Below are 15,016 nucleotides of genomic sequence, written 5' to 3' on the forward strand. Positions count from 1 at the left end.
CATCTCGCCTGATCTTATACCTCAATGCACTACATACCGGGCATGCATTCAAATTCTCGTACTCCCGCGGTAGAGGATGCAGTCATTGATGCATGCATGTATCTTCTGCACCTCTAATCCTAGAGGGCAGACAACCTTCTTTGCTTCGTACGTACTAGAGGGCAATACGTTCTCCTCTGGAAGCATCTTCTTTATTATTTTCAGCAACTTTTCAAATCCCTTGTCAGAAGTACCATTCTCTGCCTTCCATTGCAGCAATTCCAGCGTGGTACCCAGCTTTTTTTGGCCATCTTCGCAATTTGGGTACAACAGTGTCTTGTGATTCTCTAACATTTTCTCCAACTTCAACCTCTCCTTTTCACTTCCGCAGCTTATCTTCGCATCAAGAATGGCCCGACCCAAATCGTCATCGGGGTCATCAAAAATGGGCTCATCAAAAATGGGCTCTTCTTCAGCTTCGTCTTCCCCCATTCTACTATCACCGTCTTCGGTGAACATAGGATAGTTGTCACTATCCTCTTCTTCTTCGTTGTCTTCCAATATAATCCCTCTTTCTCCGTGCTTGGTCCAACAATTATAGCTGGGCATGAAACCGTTCTGCAGCAGGTGGACGTGAATGGTCTTTGAGGTAGAGTAATCCGTCATATTCTTACAGGAACTACATGGACAATAGATGAAACCATTCGACCGCCTGTTTGCCTCATCCACGTTGAGAAAATAATGCATGCCATTAATGAAGTCGGGATGGCACCGGTCACCGTACATCCATTGTCGATTCATCTGCATTTTATATGTATATCAAATATCATTAATTACACAACATAGTGGATATATGAGTGACAAACTAAATTAATATTCAAGTTCATCGAGATAAAACTAAGTTTTTTTTATAAAAAAGAAGAGGCTCACCGAGGTTGTACGGTGCCGGCTAGGGGACGACGCCGGCGATCGACGGCGGTAAGACGGGGATGATACTAATTAAAACCTACAAAATATACCATAATTTCAGCTCAAACTGATTATAAAAAATTAAAATCCCTAACTTAGGAATTTCATCGAACACCTTGCTAGCACTAGAAAAATAGTACGAGTTAAAACTACCAAAGAGATGTGCTAAATTAGGAACGCCGGAAGAAAGGATGATATTGCTAACCGTTGGATAGATGAATGCCCTTAATCTTGTTAAAATGGTGGAGAAAAAATAGAGATTTGTTGGAGTGTGAGAGGTGCAAAAATTTTGTGTGTGAGAGGAAGAAGAGAAAAATGAGATGAAGAGAAGAGCCGGCTAGGGGACGGGCTCGATGATGATATAGGGGGCACCCTTTGGTACCGGTTCGTGTTAAAAACCGGTACCAAAGATCCTGCCCGGGCCCCACCAAGCGTCTGACAAATGGCTGAAGACATTTCGTACCGGTTCCTAACACGAACCGGTACGAAAGCCCCTCACGAACCGGTGCCATTGCTCCTCGCACGCCTGAGCCCGCGAACCAGTGCAGATTGCCCCATTGGCACCGGTTCGTAAGGGAACCGGTACCAATGGCTTAGATGGATGCCCCATTTTCCACTAGTGATAGCACTTGGTAACATGTTCATGTGGTTCGTAGCAATACGAAGATCAGAAAAGATCAAAAGCTTCCTCCGCCTCGGACCTGATCCGTGCGTGGCGATTGATTTGGTGATTAACCCACACATGCACTTGGGGCTGACTCGATCGTGGCTCTGCCCCATAACGATCGGGGCTAAACAGAGCGAATAAAAACAACCGGTAGATTGAAGCTGCAACTCGATACCGAGATGGAATCGATCTCGTGGCGGCACGTATGAAAAGAGCAGCAGCAAACAGTCCGAATGAAAAAACGGGGTGAGAGGGCTGGAGGTGCTCTTAGGACATGTACAATGGTGATATCTTAGCAGTGTCACGTAGGATAAATGCTGAGGTGGAGAAAAGAGAAAGATAAAAAAAGACTTTGCCTGATCTGTTAGCACAATCTCTCTCATAGGATGTCTCGTTATTAAAGATAAGACTATAAAACAACCCGGTGTATACATTATATTTTATTGTTATATCTAGATTACGTGTGGCAGGATTAAGATAAAACCATCTTATCAACCATTTCACATCCAAGTGTCCGATGCGAAAGCCAGCGGCGTTACGGTCGGCCGGTAGCCGACACATAAATGAAGCCCCGCGAAATGTTCCGTTATACTAGAGCACAAATCGTTCGATTTCAAACTCTGTTCCTCTCCTCACTCGCTTCCCCCAAATCCCCTCCCACAGTTGCCCGCTTCAGCCCACCGAAGAAAGCTAGGGTTTCCCGGTCGGAATCTCCGCGAGAATGCCGGCCAGCGCCGCCGCGGGGGTCGCCGCGGAGGGCGATGAGGAGAAGCCGGCGGGCAGGGAGCTGCTGTACTGCGGCACGACGCGCTTCGACATCATGGGCCGGAAGGTGAAGGGCGTCATGCGGGGCAGCAGAGGCAACCTGGTGTCCCCGGCGCGGCTGCGCCCTCTCGTGGGCGTCGACATCCGCTTCGTCGCCTCCGGATGCGGTGAGCTCCCCCCGCCGCGCGCCGGCGTCTCAGATGGTGGTGGACTGGTGGTGTTACGTCCTGGTTGATTTCTTCATTTAATATCCTAGGCCCAGTTTGTGCGTGCGAATGCTTGAATATCCTGGAATATTTGTAATTTCCTAGGTCATTTTGCTAATGGGTTCCTGTACTTTGCCCAGCGGCTTGCCACTGTGTTGCGTTGGGTGCTGACGGCCGTTGCTTCACATGGGGTCGAAATGAGGTATTAGCACCAGTCAGTCTCAGTCGATGGATCTTTTTTTGGGGATGGATTTCTTGCTTAACGCTATTCTTTCGAGCAGAAGGGGCAGCTGGGGCATGGGGACACGCTCATGCGTAATCTGCCCGCCGTTGTTTCTGAACTTTCAAAGTAAGAAAACCGTCCGCACCGCTGAACTTATTTCCTGCATTTTAACTGTTTAAATGGGAAGCGTGCACTTTATTGCTGAATTCGTCAGTATATAGCATCCTCTCCAGTTGAAATGAATAACCCAAGGGTGTCGTGTGTTGTCTCGGCGCGTTTCTGAATGCTAATTAGCACTTGTTAATTCGGCTGCAGATACAACATAATTTCAGCAGGTGTTGGAAGAAATCATACGGTGGTCGTTACTGACGATGGGAAGTCCTTTGCATTTGGTGACAACAAACATGGGCAATTAGGGACAGGTTCACTAAGGAAAGGTTTGATATCCTTCACTTTTCGTTTTTTTATGACTGATATGACATAAGTATTATACTATTATTGCATCAAATACAATTGTTTTGTGGAAAATCATTCTGAGCTTGCATAAATTGTGGCTATATTTGCTTGACTGGCCAATTAGTACTATACTCTACATCTCGTGTATGTATGTTGTTACTCCAACCTATTCTTAGAATCTACTTTAACTTAATTTCCAGCTTGGTTCTTACACTGCTGTTATTTGTTGTCCCTGACTCCCTAATTTGCTGCAGAAACTGTGGTGTCGCCAGTCCCCTGTCTTGTGACTGAAGCAACTAATGCGGTCTGTGGTTGTGACTTTACTGTCTGGCTGTCATCAGTTGAGGGCTCTTCAATACTGTATGGCCTTACTGATTCTTAAAGATTAGCAACCTATTTTGTGTTTCATAACAAGAATGATCATCTTTTCATGATAACTTTTTCTCAATCAGTGTCTGCTTTAGCTGTAGTTAGTAGTTTTGTTCCCTTGTCAATTTTCAAGCAGCATTTTATTCTTCTGTTCTATTCAGCACAGCAGGCCTTCCCCAGTACGGCCAACTTGGTCATGGAAGCAACAACGAGGTTGATTGCTACTCTGTAACACAGCACACCTACTGCGTTTGCTATCATCAATGTTTGTGACTTGATTTATGTTATTACAGTATAACACCAAAGTTTCATCGGTAAAGCTATCATATGATCCTCAGCCCCGCCCCAGAGCAGTAGCTACATTATCTGGGAAAACTGTTGTCAAAGTTGCATGTGGAACAAATCATACAGGTTCTTTTCCTTTCTTCCTTTTTCTTGGTTAATGTGTGTCTTCAACCTTCATGATTAACACTGATCTTAACACCTTTGCTATACTTGGATGTTGCAGTTGCAGTTGATTCAAGTGGCTTTGTTTACACGTATGTTCCTTCTCTGCCATTTGCTTGACAATGTTAAATCCAGATTGTTGTGACTTACTGGTGTCTCTATATAGTTCTTTTCTGTATACATAAATATAATTGTTTTAACTCCCATATATATATGTATATATATTTCTATTCTCTCATATAGTTCCTTTATTTACCAGATGGGGTTTTGGTGGATACGGAAGGTAACTTATTCCTTTCATGCATCTCACCATAATCATGATGTGTCCTACATTGTTCATCTGTCCACTTTCGTAATATGTAGGTTGGGCCACAATGAACAGAAGGATGAGTGGCAGCCTCGCCTTGTTCAAATATTTCAAAAGAACAATATCCTGGGTCCCAACGACATTATCTCAGCTGGTTCTGCAAGTTCGGCGTGCACTGCCGGTGGTACGATTCACGTGTTACTTTGTCATTACTAGAGGAGTTTATTGCTTGGGCTATATCACGAAATACACTAGAAAAACCCAGCTTTGATAATATAGTTTGGCTGAGGATCATACATGGATCAAGTAGCTATTGTACGGAATTTACCTTGTACCTTGAGCTGATACTTAGTTATGTTTGTGCTGCATGTCTTGCTAAGATTATTACACAATTCAAAATTCAAGTGAAATGGCATAGAACTATCGAGTTAGTAATGGATCTTTAGCCTGTTGCGCACCAACCCTCAAGCCTGGCAAACATAACTGTAGTTTCTTATCTTGGCATTTCTCTGTGTTTGCGTACATATGCCTGTAAAACCATATCATTCAGCTAACATAGCTGAAAGCTGTTGAATGTTATTGCGTTTTAAGTTTATGCTCCTGTGTGGCTCATTGTTTGAAAATCTGACCTGAAAACTTGGGTACTTTGATAATATTGCTCTTGAATTATTCAATTTAAATGAAAACATCGTGTGAAAATTCACTCTCACTTTCGTTTTCCCGTCATACTGCCTGCACATAATTAGCCATACAAGAGCCTCTCTAATCATTGAAGTGGGGTGCTATAGACAGTGGGTCCAGATTGATATGTGTTTTCAGATAAGTAAATCAAATACTTTAGCAGGTTTGGGTCTAGTTGATTACTTAAGGAGGCATATGGCATGATTCTTGAATCATCCTATTTTCATGTGTTTGGGTCTACAGTCTACATTAAATCTAGTACTCCCTAGCTTTTATTCTGCTGGTTAGATCTCATATCGCATGCGACAAGAAAATAGTGTTGTTATTATATCTTGTACTCTGTCAATCAGACTGGTGTTGAACTGTTGATTGTGCTGCAATATATAGAACTACAATTCTTTTTATTAATTGTTTGTCGCATGGTTTGATTATTAGGTCGCGGGCAGCTTTACATGTGGGGAAAACTGAAGAATTCAGGCGATGAGTGGATGTATCCAAAGCCAGTTACAGATTTAAGGTTCCTTGCAAACTGTGAATACCATAGTGATGAACAGTGCCATAGATAGCTACGCTGCAGTTTAGATATTCTCGTAATTACCTTAGTGTTAGAATATTATTATCCTTTGCTTATTTTTTGAAATGATCACTTCTTTGTTTCAGTGGTTGGAACATCCGCTGTATGGCTTCTGGTAGCATGCACCATACTGTTGGCGCAGATGATTCTTGCATAAGCTGGGGTCATTCTGAGTATGGAGAGCTTGGTTATGGCTCTACGCAAAAGTACATCTATTTAAAATGCTTGTACTATGTGAAATACAAGTCTTGTGACCGTAGATTTTAACCATTGAACCTCTCTTACTGGTTATTGTTGCACATTATAATGTAACACAGGTCATCTGTAAATCCTAAAAAGGTTGATATTCTTGAAGGAATGCATGTTACAAGGTAATTGCACTAAATCAACATATGATTCTAGCCGCATCCTTTGTTCATAATATAATCAGAATTAAGTCCAGAACACTTTTGCAGTGTGGGTTGTGGAGTTGGGATGTCTCTGATTGTTGTGGATAGGGCAAATGTTGGTGATAAGATTGACCAGGTAACTAAATGGGTTTTCATGCAAGAACTGTTTACCTACTTGAAGTTACTTAGGTGTTAAAATTTAAGGAAATTTATTTTGTTATAATTATTTGTGATGCTAAAGCTAAACAAAAGAAACATGATGAATGAATTAGCAGCATGGCTTTGGGTCATGTGATGTTAAAGTTGAGGTATGTCTGTTAACATGAAACACGTCCTAAACAACCAAACCAAAGCATATGCATGTTAGTAAAAGAGCCAGGTGATCAATCATGGACACATGCTAATGATGAGGAATTAATTTTCTAAAGGTTACAGTGAAACAAAAATGTCTTGAAAATCTTGATTCATGAACCCTTTTAGGCAAATTGTTTGCCTTTTCAATTTAAAATGTCATTATTTACATATACCCCCGTGAACCCATCCTCTTTCTTTTTGGTTATTAGTTGTCATGTCCTGCACTGCTTAGATTGATAATAACATGTTTCAACACACACAAACTGTGATTAGTTCCCACGGTCTAATATACGTATTTTTGTTCTCAGCTGGATACTTTTGATGGGGATTCTGATGCTTTGTTTCAAGGTGTGCATTTAGCTTATTATTTTTTAGTTTTTTACGATGACACGTTTCTTACACCGGATATATGTTTGGTAAATATCATTCCAGTTTTGGTTTGATCTGTTACAAAGGATACTATCATCCTTGCTCAAGGTATTGAAACAAGGTAGTTGTTACTCGTTTTTTCAGAGAACCTCTACTTCCCTCCACGTCGATACAGCAAAGAAGAACAGGATACAAATACGAGCCAACAACATGCAACGCACGAAACAGGTACTTGGCAGGTCACCTCCCCTTGTATTAATTGTAGATAATCATCCTTGTAGCCAGTTTTCCTGGTTAAGTTCTAAATTTATATAGTATTTATATTCATAGTTTCATACATTGTGAAAACAAATATATGATGCATTTACAAAGCAATCGTGAACAAATGCTAGAAGGATGAATGAAAAGTCATAGCATGGAGATTTATCCAGCTTGTAATTGGGAAGTTGTAAATTTCAAATAGAAGCAACTAACAAAAATGATGAAAACTTTAAATTGATGGCACATATTGTCCGATTGCTAATGTGTACTACTGAGAACCAAGAATTATAAATTAGCAAGTGCGTTTGTAAATTGGCTTATGCTGCAGTATGCATTATGCAGTATCCAGCTTACTAGATGCAATCTTAGCTCACTGTATGGCTTAAAACAGCCATGTAAGTGGTAGCTTTGTTCAAACTTGTTAATAGTTTGTTTTGCGTACTCATAAGTCGTAACATGGAAGGTCACTTTTTACATATAGCCTAGTATGTGGTCCTGCAGACAGAGTCCTCGCTTGTAACTTTTTTTTTTGCATACTCTCATTTCCAATTAGATTAGTTAGTTATCTTATCAATAGTTATTCTGTGCTTAGTTTCAATCTGTTCTTTGAACAGTTTGGAACTGTTACGATCATGGCCTTATGTATGTCGGCTGCTCCACCTGTAGAGTATTAGTACTTCTTAAAATAGCATCAGAGGGATTGTAGTAGAAATCTAGGAACATATGAATTCAAATTCTACTGTTACATCTCAATTACACCCCAAGATTATTTAAATATGTCCTCTACATGCTGCAAAGGTTTACATGAAGACTAGCCCATTACCCCGCTTGTGCTACACTTTGTCAAGTACGCAGTACAAGCTGGCCTAAGTTTTAGATTACTTACGAATTCAAAAATCATTGGTGCCAGGAGAACAAAATCGCGAGTAGGTTGTTGGACATCGTTAGTTTTGGTCTGTTCACGCTGCCACTATTCAGGTTGATTTGTTTTGAATTCAAGTATTCTCCTTCTAATGTCGGTCCTAATGATTTCGGTATAGAGAACATATCGATAAAGTGAGATGTTCTCCACCGACTTCCTTTCAGATCAACAATTGCTCAATCGTTTTCTGCATTTTGGTCTTTAAATTTCTTTCTTCTGTCGCCACTATGTCAAAGCATCAGCACGTAAGATGCATGGAATTCTGGATCTTATTTTCACTCACTCGAATAACTTTTCACTTGTGCCTTCTTCATGTCAAACTTATGTTGGATACTTCTTTCATGTGGAATATGTATTACTGCTGGTAAATAACAGTGATGTGTTTTTAGTGCACATAAGATGTTGATTTGATTCTACTCTGCTACCCCATCTTCAGTGTGAAAATGGTTAAACTGAACTTAAGCTGGTTTACAATGGAATTGTTTTAGACTGCTATAAAGCGCCTACCGTTTTTTCCGTTCACAGTTCTTTTGTTCACCATGTAATCATGGATTATTCTGAACTGTTTCACTGCAGAAGCAGAGAGGCCGGACAAGGCGACCAAGAAAGCAACTCCTGCCGCCAACTCAAGGCCCAACAAGCGCAAGACTACTGTCGATCATCCGAAACCAGAACACAGCACGGATGGGAGCGGAGAAGAGACCAAGGAGGTGCAGCGTAGCCACGGGACCTCTACTAGAAGAGGCAGAGGCAGGGGAGCCAAGACGGCCGCGACTCCGGAGCCAATGCCGTCCGGAAGGGGCAGAGGCAGAGGTCGTCCCAAGAAGGGAACTGGAAGCCCCTGACCCTGCTCCCCTGGAATCCGGGAGCTCTGGACGAGGCGGAAAGAAGAGTGGGAAGCGAGGGAGGCCTCGAAAGTGATGGGTCGGATAATACTCGGGCTTGGCAAAGTATTTTCTTTTTGTCAGATCAGCATCAGCTGACAGCAAGAGTGGTTTCTTACTCTGACGCTGCCATGCAAAGTAGTGTACTACGAGCCGTAGGGCCTAATTTCGACCTACTAATCTACAGCGTATTTGGCAACTTTAAGGAATGGGAGTGGGAGTTTGGAGCGGGACTTAGTTGGGAGATTAAGCTTGGGAATTTGATTATTATTCCCAATCCAACGTTTGGTATCTGGTGGGAGTTACTAGGGGGAATTGATAGAACGTTATTTTCCGTTCACAGGTGCAGCGGTGCATGTACAGGTCACCTTCATGAGCAAACGTCCACTAACTGTAGCCTGCAGAAATCGCCGATCCTAATCTGCATTTACCTCGCCAACGTCCACCGGGTCCTCACGGCCATGCATAGGCGAGGTGCGCGCAGTTGACGAAGATCCTTGTAGGTTTTAGCTCCCTGCATCCTCAAGCACCAGATAGCACACACATGTAACAAGCCAAGAAGTAGCTTCGATCGATTCAACTGGCCGTGAATCCATGAGAGTAGAATGTCGTTGGAGGCTTATCTACATAGGATTTTCCAACGATTTTTTTGGGGTGGTTAATCGCTGACTTCGATCGCAGGCATGCACAACTATTGCAAAGATTTGTTTTTAACCATTTCCCAATCTCAGGTGAATTACCAGGTACCCCCAGGGAATAGATACGAGGGAATTCGGGTCCTCAATTCCCTTTCCCCTTACTTGCACAACTCCTATTCCCTCCATTCATACAATGGATTTTAACTCCCACACTCCTTCAATTCCCATTCCCTTATAGCAATTTCCCTCAACCAAACACGCTGTAATGGATTGGACATGGCGAGGGCTGGATTCATTTCCATCGTGCGAATTGTGGATGCTAGCTATGAACACTTCAAAGAGATTTGGGCTGCCAAGTTGCCCCTCAAAATCAAGATCTTTTCCTGGCAATTAGCACTTGGCCGTCTCCCCTCAAGTGACATCATCGCTCTCCGTCATGGCCCGGCCTCTGGGCGCTATGCTTTGTGCAATCAAGTTGAGAATGTCAATCACATATTCTTCTCCTGCTCCCTGCTCGTTTCATGTGGAGTGTGATCCGTCAGCTGTTAGGTGCAGCTGGTCACCGTCTTCGTTTGCACAATTCTTTGTGATCTTATCAAGTTTTGCTGGGAGACCCCGCCGTTTGCTTTGGCTTATGTTCGTGGCTCAAAGTTGGGCACTTTGGCTAATTCGCAATAATCTCACCATAGAATCTAAGTTAATTCGACAACTGGCTAACATTATTTTCAAAACCATCATTTTTTTGCAGCTGTGACTTCCATCAGCAAAACCTCAAGACAGGCCAAGCATCCAGGAGCTGGTAAATCAACTAAGGCGTACTCACGCGGAGGTGCTGGCAAGTGATGCCTAGGAGCGACCTTGGTGGCGGGATTTGGGAGTTCGGGCTAGCCTGAAGCGTCCTACGACTACTTCTTTTAGATGCGTTCTATCTTAAACTTTGGCTAAGCTGTATACCGCAACATGTAATTCTTAATCTTGTGGTTCGAACCCAGTGGCGGAGCCAGCACGTGTTAGGGTGGGGCACGTCCCACCTTAGCATTTCATTGTAGCACATTTTTCAGTGAAAAAAAAGAATTTTTTCACACGCCTAGCTCATAAATACATATGATTATCTTTGTTTCCCCACCCTAAGAAAATTTGCTAGATCCGCCACTGTTCGAACCTGAGGGCTTTATTAATTTAAAGTCAGGCAGTAAGCTGCCTTTTATCTAAAAAAAACAATGTGTAGGCACAAGCGGTGATGTTTTATGAAGGAAAATGAACGGATCATCCTACATGTTTTTTTTCTTCTTATGGTGGCGAGACTGTGCAAAGCATGTTCATTTTTTAAATAAAAAACAAGTTCTTTTTAAATCAAGAGACAAGTACGGAGTACGTCGAGGAAGATCATGCCTGGTAGTGCAAAGCATGTTCGTTTGGATAAACGTCGGCGTCAAGGCACCGATCCGGCAGCTTCTTCACGTCGGTGGCCCTTGGGCGCTTCCGATGCTGGCTGACTTTTTAGGGTAGGGTCCCTAAGTTAGCGCGTGCTCGCCGAGGTCGGCAGCACGTTCTGGGCTACAACTGCTTGCGCGATTGTGGTCTTTCCCTCCGACCTTCACGGTCGCGCTGGTGAAGATGTTGCGTTTGTGTTCATCCTGCATTCGACTCTAGTTGGGGTTAGGTACTTAGGTCTGAGTGTTGATTAGATTAGAGGTGCGGTAGCGAGCTCTGTTCTATCCGTTCTACGTCGTCACGACGGCGGCCAAAATATTGACTCAGTGGGATCTTAGCGAAAGCTACGCACGGCGTCGCCCTTGTTGAAGACGTCCGATGATGATCCCCCGGTTCAAATTGATGGATTTCGTCCCTCCGCCTCAATCTGTTCCTCTTCGTGGCCCCACTTCGGGCAAGTTTCTCTTGTAGTGCCTTGTGGATCACCCTTTGAGCTCTCGCTGGTGTCCTAGCCCTCTCACCTCGTCGGCCTGGCTACTTATACACGGCCTTGCTCCGGTAGCTGACGGCCCGCCTAGTGTCTTTGGGAGCTTTGCTAGGTTGGCGTCTGGTCTTAGTTTCGGTCGGTGTGACTATCCCAATGACACTAGAAGATGTTGTGTTTTTGGACTGGACCTAGCCCGAGCTCGGTGGGTGGTGGTTCGGGGTCTGGGTGAAAGTTTTGCAGGACCTCGGTCTGTGCCGATGACGATAACGCACTCACGCGCCATGTACCTTCTTGGAGGCGTTGCCGCAAGACCCCTCATCCTTTGGATCCGCAAGCGCTGCTAGGTTGCTGGCCCGTCGTCGAGTCCTCCTTGGGCTGCTGCTTGGGTGCATAGGAGGTTTGTTGGCGTGGACTATGACGTACTGTCTATGGTGCAACAGAAGACAAAGCTCCCTCAACCCGACGCTTAGTGGCGTTTCTTGTGTTGTCTTTTGTTGTTGGTTTTCAGTTTGTGCTTTGCGCGTGTGTTGTAACTCATGATGTTTCTCCTAGCCGGTTGATGCCTTCGTTAATTCAAAGCCGGGCTCATTCCGAGTCTTCCGGCAAAACCAAAACAAACTATTACAGATTCGATGCAAAGAGTCCAGGCGTGATTATAAGAGCATCTCCAACAGACGCGCTATATAGGCCGCGCGGCATAAAAATGTCCGATATAGCGCGCGCGGGAGGGAATCAGGCGCTCCAGCAGACGCGGTAAACGGCGCGGCGCTGTAAAATTTTTAGGGCGCGCGGGGTTTTGCACAAACCGGAGTGGCATATCAGACGTGTCGGCTACAGCGCGCAGCAACGCTCCGCGCATGCGCGAAAAGCCAACGGCTGAAATTCCCCCCCCCCGCGCCCGCACCCTCATTTCCCCACCTACCGCCGGCGCGAAATCCAGCCGCCGCCGGTCGACTCCGCCGCCGCCCACGCTGCTGCGCGCCGCCGCGTCATAGATCCGCGTCGCCCGCACCTCCTCCCGGCAGCGGCGGACGCTCCGCCGCACTGTGTCGCTTGCGCCGCCGCCAGCGACGAGCTGCAGCCGACGCTCCTTCTACGCGGCCCCCTTCGCGCCGCCGTCGCGTTCTCCTCCGCGCAAGCGTCGACATGTCGTCGTCGTCGTCCTCGAGCTTGCTAGCAACATGGCGCGCCCATGGTGCTCGCCCATTTGCTCGCAAGGTATGCACCTCCGCCGGCCGGCCTCTATTAGTCGCCAATTAGCTACAATAGTTAGTTCATAGTGAAGTAATTTCATACATATGTTGTAGAGTTCATCATACGATTCATCGGATGACGAGTTCGACCAAGAAAAAGAGGAGAACATATCGATACTATTAGCATACCACGCCGTTAAGAGGCCAAAATTTGGTGGATCGGTGTTCGGTAGACAGAAGTTGTGGAGAGAAAGGATTGAAGGGCATGAGAAGTTGATGTGGTCGTATTTCAATGAGAATCCGATTTTCCCCGAAAGCTATTTTCGGCGGCGTTTCCGGATGAGTCTCAACTTGTTCAAGCACATTGCAACGGAGGTCACCAAATATGATCGCTTCTTTGAGAAAAGGAGGAATGCCGCCGGAGAACTTGGTCATAGCACATACCAAATGGTGACCGCCGCGTTGCGTATGTTGGCATATGGTATACCGGCGGATCTTATTGATGATCATTTGGCCATGGGAGAGAGCACTTCTATCTTGTGTGTGAAGCGCTTTGTCGTTGCAATTGTCAATGTCTTTGGATCCACATACTTGAGAGCCCCCAATGCTCAAGACACGGCAAGGCTTTTGGAGATCAACGCCAACCGGGGGTTTCCAGGTATGCTTGGTTCCATTGATTGTATGCATTGGAGTTGGAAGAATTGTCCAGCGGCATGGCATGGACAATTCAAAGGCTACAAGAAGGATGCCACCATAGTACTTGAAGCGGTGGCCGACCAAGAGACTTGGATATGGCATGCTTTCTTTGGAATGCCCGGATCTTGCAATGACATCAATGTTCTTCAACGGTCACCACTAATGACAAGACTTGCAATGCGGGAAGGTCCATTGGTGGAGTTTGAAGAAAATGGCCACACGTACAACTATGGCTACTTCCTCGCCGACGGCATATATCCAAGGTGGCAAACATTTGTGAAGCCAATTATTCAACCAAGAGGTAAGAAGCAAACCCAATTCCACAATGCACAAGCGACGGCTAGGAAAGATGTAGAGAGAGCCTTTGGGATTTTGCAAGCCCAATTTGCCATTGTTGGAGGACCGGCTAGATTTTGGGACCAAGAATGCCTTTGGTATATCATGACCGCGTGTGTAATCATGCACAACATGATTATAGAGGATGATCGCGGAAAAGATGTGGATCATACCCACTACGACTTGATGGGGGTTCCCGTGCAAGTGAGGAGGTCCGCACATAGGATTGCCCGGTTCATTGCCTCATACCATGTCATTGGGTGCAACGACACACATGATAAGCTTCAAAAAGATCTCATGGAAGAATGGTGGAATTGGAATGGACAACAATAGTTGCATACTTGTTGTATTTGTTTGAAAACTATGTGTTGTATTGTCTCAAAACTATGTTGTATTGTTGTATGTTGGACGTGTTGTATTTGGTGTGAAGTATTGTTGTGAACAATGTATTGTATTTGGATGGTACATTTTATTTGTGAATTTTTATATAATTATTTGATCTTGTTGGGTGCATACTTGTGTGTGTTTGTTGTTTGCGCCGTGCCCGCGCGCTGCAAAATGGCGCGTCCGGCGGAGGGGCTATTTTACCGCGCCAACGCACGCTGCAAAATGGCGCACCCGGCGGGGGAGAAATCGCTCCGGCGCGCGGCAACGGTTTACAGCGCGGCCGCAGCGTCGTATACCGCACCAACTTATAGCGCGCATGTTGGAGATGCTCTAAAGGGTTCCGAGTACGAGAATATGATTTGCATAGCATGGCTAAACTGTATGGGGACGTATAAATCATTGCTCTCCCCATCTCCCGTACAGAAACAGGCCCCTCTCCACGAAAATAAAAATAGGATGGACACGAAAAAGAGAAAAAGAAAAACCCTAACCAACGCCACCGCCCCTTCGTCTTCGCGCCGCCGATGGCGCCGTCGCCGCCGCGAGGACCATGTTACGTCGCCGGACGAGTGGAGGGACTGGGCGTCGCTGCCCCGGGACGTCCTATGGATTATACTCAGCAAACTCCCGCAGATCGACATGCTCCGCGCCACAGGGCTCGTTTGCTCGCCATGGCCGCGGCTAGCCCTGGAGGAGCCCCAGATGTGGCGGCACATCGATCTGCGTGAAGGCGATCTGTGGGACTGGCGCGAGCGGCCTCGCCCTCCGGCAGGATGGAAGGTCATGGCTCGCGCCGCGGTGGAGCTCAGCGCCGGCCGGTGCGAGTCATTCACAGGCCACGTGGACGCCGACGTCCTCGTGCACCTCGCCAACAGGCACGTACAATCAGTTGAGCCGGTGAAAATTCATTCATTAAATCCTATTGTACCTGACTAAGTCTCGTGATCGATTGCCTGCAGAGCGCCTTTGCTGAAGGACCTGTTCGTCGCAGGTTGGCCTTACATCGATGACGGAGAACTCATC

The 15,016-nt window shown here is 45.4% G+C and overlaps 1 protein-coding gene across 1 annotated transcript; it reads left to right on the forward strand.

Moving 5' to 3' along the window:
* Positions 1 to 2,336: 2,336 nt before the first annotated feature.
* On the forward strand, positions 2,337 to 8,783 carry LOC124647133 (protein RCC2-like). The gene is made up of 17 exons (XM_047187116.1): positions 2,337 to 2,547; positions 2,727 to 2,788; positions 2,868 to 2,935; positions 3,125 to 3,246; positions 3,520 to 3,625; positions 3,796 to 3,847; positions 3,928 to 4,045; positions 4,143 to 4,173; positions 4,341 to 4,364; positions 4,445 to 4,572; positions 5,505 to 5,586; positions 5,730 to 5,849; positions 5,961 to 6,014; positions 6,099 to 6,168; positions 6,695 to 6,734; positions 6,900 to 6,983; positions 8,515 to 8,783. The coding sequence occupies exons 1-17, from the start codon at positions 2,337 to 2,339 to the stop codon at positions 8,781 to 8,783; spliced, it is 1,641 nt and encodes a 546-aa protein (XP_047043072.1).
* Positions 8,784 to 15,016: the final 6,233 nt, after the last annotated feature.

The sequence above is a fragment of the Lolium rigidum genome, chromosome 4, assembly GCF_022539505.1.
Source record: "Lolium rigidum isolate FL_2022 chromosome 4, APGP_CSIRO_Lrig_0.1, whole genome shotgun sequence".
Taxonomy (NCBI): domain Eukaryota; kingdom Viridiplantae; phylum Streptophyta; class Magnoliopsida; order Poales; family Poaceae; genus Lolium; species Lolium rigidum.